Source organism: Pteropus vampyrus, unplaced genomic scaffold (assembly GCF_000151845.1).
Source record: "Pteropus vampyrus isolate Shadow unplaced genomic scaffold, Pvam_2.0 Scaffold4802, whole genome shotgun sequence".
NCBI classification, from domain to species: domain Eukaryota; kingdom Metazoa; phylum Chordata; class Mammalia; order Chiroptera; family Pteropodidae; genus Pteropus; species Pteropus vampyrus.
Window position 1 is genome coordinate 5,107 of NW_011893583.1, and position 4,768 is coordinate 9,874.

At 54.6% G+C, this 4,768-nt stretch overlaps 1 protein-coding gene across 1 annotated transcript; it reads right to left on the bottom strand.

Moving 5' to 3' along the window:
* Nucleotides 1-406: 406 nt before the first annotated feature.
* On the bottom strand, nt 407-4,733 carry LOC105310498 (rho guanine nucleotide exchange factor 18-like). Its single transcript, XM_023526755.1, has 4 exons — nt 4,499-4,733; nt 3,538-3,788; nt 1,917-2,042; nt 407-625 (listed from the first exon to the last, which is right to left on the bottom strand). The coding sequence occupies exons 1-4, from the start codon at nt 4,731-4,733 to the stop codon at nt 434-436; spliced, it is 804 nt and encodes a 267-aa protein (XP_023382523.1). The 3' UTR covers nt 407-433.
* Between the last annotated feature and the right edge of the window lie 35 nt (nt 4,734-4,768).

Consider the following 4,768-nt stretch of genomic DNA (forward strand, 5'->3'; position numbering starts at 1 on the left):
ACTTGCTCATTCTCCCAGGGCCCGAATCCCCTGGAGATGAGGAAGGTGTGGTCGGCACGGCCCTGGCTGCTGGGAGCTCCCAGCTGGGCTTCGTGCCCTCTCTTCTCTGCCCTCCATGCTGCAGGCAAGTCCCTCTCATGGCCCTGGTCGTGGACACAGGAGTCATCTCTGCTTGTCTGGATCACTCAGGAGTGACCTTAACAAGACAACTTTCTCCATCACTCATTCACTCCCCAGACGCTGACCAAGGGCCCGCTATGGCCCAGCCTGTGGCAGGGGCCGGGGTGGCAGAAGCCAAACGAGACCCAGTACCTGCCTTTCCTAGCACCTAGCACAGGATTCTGCACGGTGGCAGCTCAGTTAATGATCGCCGAGCCCAGCTGAATCCAGAGAATCAGGGACAATCTCAGAGGGGCACTTATCCAATCCACTGTTAAAATAGGGGGCAGGGAGACAGAGACCACCCCCGAAGTACCACAGGGTAAGATGGGGAGGCGGCGACTGTACCTTCCGTGTTCTGAATGATGCGCTCCACCAGCACCGGGTACTTGGTTATGCGCTGAGTGACCAGGAGAATGCACTCCTGCACGCCAAGCCGCCTCACGATGGAAAAGTTGCCGATTTTCTATGAAATGGAGAACAAAACCACGCTGGACTGACGTCTTATGTCCTGCCAAATCAGTGAATTTAATTTGGGGGCCCCCGAGAAACCAGCTGAGAAGAAACCAGAAGCAGCCGGGGAGGGGGGGCCGCCATGGGAACCACCTGGACAGCTGTATGATGCGTGTGCACACGCTTACACACACGTGCGTGAAAACCCTAACCCTGACCGACAGCTGTTGGAACCTTCCAGAACCAGACTGGGTCCGTGCCTTCTGAACTGGCTCTTTTGCTGGCCTCCGACACACGCGAGCAGCCCCCGTGCTCCCCAGAACACGTCACGTGCTCGGTGCGATTTCAGGAACCCCAGCCTCGCAGGGGGGACCCGGAGTCACTGTGGGACGCGTGAGATTCCGGGGACAAAGCTCTGTTTCCTTCATCTCGCTGGAACCCTCCCACTTTCCAGGTGTTTCTGGCTCTTGACGTTGGGTGGCCGTCCCACTGCTTATCACCAGATGAATCCAGGCCCTACGGTGACCCTCTCTCCCTTTCGCACCCGTCCACTGTGATGATACTGGAGTGAAATTGAACATGCATCACTCTTAACTCCAGACTGTTAGTTACAGACTATCACTTCAGAATGAAGTCTGCGGGGCACAGGCGACAGGTGATGGAGCTGTTTTGGAACCAAGTGTGCTGGGGCTGCTGCAAGGCCATGCTGACGAGGCCTAGTGGCCTGTCAACCCGGCGCACTTTCTAGGTCGCGGAAGGTGGGGCCTGGCCCGACCTGGCTGACTCAGGCTGGGGAAAGCATTTTTTGGTTCTGGGCTTTGAGCGTCCACACACTGTGAGGCACAAGATAGGTGTGGGTCGTTTCGCACGCTATGTGGGGACCAAGGGTTTAGAGGAAGGCACGCCCTGCATCAGCCGGACTGTCAAAAGGCACAATGGGTGGCTCTGGAGGGGGTGGTCCCCAGGGCAGGGTGGCCCCTGGAAATGACACTTGTGTCGCCTCAGCAATCTGAGGAATGATGGTCAGTGGATTCCATGTTTGGGCCTGCAGGGGCATCTCAGGGGCCACCCTGGTGTGTAGAGGGACAAAGCCGGTCCACTTTGCTTTACACCCTGGAATTCTCCTGAAGATTCTTGCTGACGTGCTCTTGAATGCATTTGTGGTTAAGAATGAAATAAAAACATGAAAATGACTAGTTTGTAACAGGTACCTTAATTTCAAGATCTCCAAACATCTCTGTAGAAAAGAAAAAAACCTAAAGCAAAGAGGATATGTTTTTAATGTAAAAAATTTTTCTTTTTACCTTGATCAAATTTTGAAATTTCTTATTTTGTTGCAGCAACAACTTGTAATGACTGACTGCCTCGTTATGGCCACTACAAAACACACCATATTTTTCTTTCATTCTCTCCCCGTTTTCACCTGAAAACTGAAGAAAGACAGTGGAGATGTTATCGAAATGAAACACATAAAACTGCCAGGGAAAGGTTTCAGCTAGCTCGTCTGACTCTAAAATAAATACTGAATTCACTTGCGATTGTTCTTTCTTCTCTAACACGTACTCAGACGTGCTTTTATTTCGGGTGTCTCCTCGCAAGGTACAATAAAGGTAAAATGAGAAAACTTCCCGCTAATGGGCTTTATGACGTCCTATGTGCTGTGACGACTTCCTGAAATCCAAGAAAATACATGTGAGCTGAAGAATGCCAGAAAAATTTAAAAAGCAAAAATTTAAAAGCAAAATGGGTATCCATTCTAATGAGCTGACTCAGAAAGCTTGGAGCACTCTGAGGTCACACGCGGGGCTACGGGGCTGGCCTCTCTGTCAATCTTGGCCGAGGCACAGAAGTTGACTCGGAAGTCAATTCAGGGTCAACAGCCCTCCTACGAATGGCTCTCGTCCACGGATATGCTTCTAACAGGCAAAAACACAGGTGCCAAGACCAAAAAATATAGACCAACCAATCTAGGAAGGAAAAGCCCAGAACGCGACACGGACAGTTTGGACGAGTGCATTTACTATTTAGGCCTCTGTGTTGCTAGATGATCAGGACCACTGTTCTTGGGGTGGGGAAGGAGTGGGCAGGGGAGGGTTCCCGGACCCAATTCCAATGTGCGTGTGTGGGTTCCCCCCATGTCAGCAATTCTCAGACGACAGCAGGGCCTGATGTTGTCTACCCCCAGATAGCATCAGATACCACAGGTTAAGAGTTTGGTCTTGTAAACTGCTCTCTCTCCACTTCAGACGCCAGCCATCACCTGTGCTCCTGCCTGACCGGCTGTATAGCAGAGGTTCCCAAGACCCCTTCCTTGGGTTCAATCAATTTGTTAGAGCAGCTCACAGCACCCAGAGAAACATGTTACTTACTAGGTCATTGGTTTATTATAAAGAACACAACTCAGGAACAGCCAGATGGAAGAGATGCATAAGGCCAGGTGCAGGGAAGGGTGCGGAGCTGCCACGCCCTCTCCGGGGACCTGTCTCCCCAAATCTTCAGGTGTTCGCAACCTGGAAGCTCTCCGAATCCTGTCCCGTTGGGTTCTTACGGAGGCTTCGTTACATAGGCACGGGTGATTAAATCATTGGCCACGGTAAACTGATTCACCCCCAGCCCAAGGTCAGGGGACGAGACTGAAAGGTCCAACTTTCTCATCACATGGTTGTCTCCCTTGGCCACCAGACCCTACCCTTAGGTGCTAAATAACAGTCACCTCATTCACGTAACCAGAGACACCTTTATGCTCTCATCGCTTAGGACATTCCAAGGGTTTTGGGAGCTGTGAGCCAGGAACTGGACAAAGACCAAACATATATTTCTTATAAACCACAACACTGCAGTGGGCCACGTTCTCTCTGTTACTGGGAGGCACGCAGCCGGGGTGGGGGCCTGTCCAGGCCCTGCGCCCGTCCTGGCTGCGCCCACCTGCTGCACCAGGAGGTCCCCGATTTTCTGGATGATGTAATTCCGGTCACTGCCCTCCTCCAGGGACTCGTGGCGGCGCTCCTTCAGCCGAGAGAGGAAGTGGCCGTGCATCTCGAGCAGGTCGTCCGCGCACAGGAAGAGGCGACCGACGGCCTTGGGGCGGAACTGCAGCTCCTCCTGCAGCGCCCTGGCATAGACCTTCAGCATGATCTTCAGGGTCCGCACGTGGTGCGCCTCTGTCTGCATCAGCTCTGCGGGGACACAGACCACAGCACTTACGCTCCGTCCCTCCGGTGGTCCACAGGGGCACTCGTGTGTACTGTCCGCCCGCCACGTGCCAGGCTGGCTACTCAGTTCTCTGCCAAAGTCCTCGCCCTGTGGCTTTACTGCCCAGGTTCCAGTGCCTTGGGCCTTCACCGCCCTGCTTGTGGGGGTTCCTGGGGCCTGGAGGGACATGCATGGGGCACCCAGCACATCTCCTGGCCCAGGCTCTATATCTGGAGCTGTGGTTTTCACTGTATTCTGCAACGTCCCATCTCAGCATAGTGGCTGCCCATGGCCATGTTCTCTGATGGCCAGCAGGATGGGGCGCCCGTCACAGGGCTGGTGCTACAGTCACATGTACAGAGAGGAACATGCCTCCAAATCCCCCAATCGCAGCCATGCTTGGGCCTGTCTGTGGTCACCAGGGATGGCTGGGATGGGCCAGGGCAGTCTTCTCTCTCAGGGTCACCAACAAGGTAAGCATGAGTCAGGCCTGGGCACCTGACCATACTCGTCCTTGGGGACCTCCCCAGCCACCTCTTCCCTGGCCTGGAAGGCAGGGCTGTCCTGGGGGAGCAGGGAGTGGGTGATAGGGATGCACGGGGTGTCGGCAGAGGAGCCCAGACTCCCAGGTGGAGTAAATTTAGAAAAGGGACAGGAAGAGCAGCGGGGGGAGCCATGCCGAAGCACCTCTCACCATAGAGCACATCCTGCCTTTTCACCGCCTCCCTCTTGTGCCTCTTTGCGTAAGCTGGCTCCACGCAGAGGCTCCAGGACTCGGCCTCGAACTCGTGGGCATCTGATTCAATCTCACTCTTCAGCGAGGCGGTGTAGGGGTCTGCAGGAAGAGCAAGAGGCCACTGCTCAGGGCCCGCAGCCCGGCTGGCTCGGAGCTGCCCTGGCCCGAGTCCCCGGGACACACTGATGTGCATCCCAGCACTTCCCAAGGTAGATGGAGACCACGTGA

Excerpts from the sequence above, each read along its gene's own strand:
- LOC105310498 (XM_023526755.1), bottom strand. The coding sequence starts at position 4,733 with ATGCACATCAGTGTGTCCCGGGGACTCGGGCCAGGGCAGCTCCGAGCC. Across the intron at positions 3,789-4,498 it reads AAGGCAGGATGTGCTCTATG|AGCTGATGCAGACAGAGGCG; the intron begins GTGAGAGGTGCT and ends GTGTCCCCGCAG. Across the intron at positions 626-1,916 it reads AATTTCAAAATTTGATCAAG|AAAATCGGCAACTTTTCCAT; the intron begins GTAAAAAGAAAA and ends TCCATTTCATAG.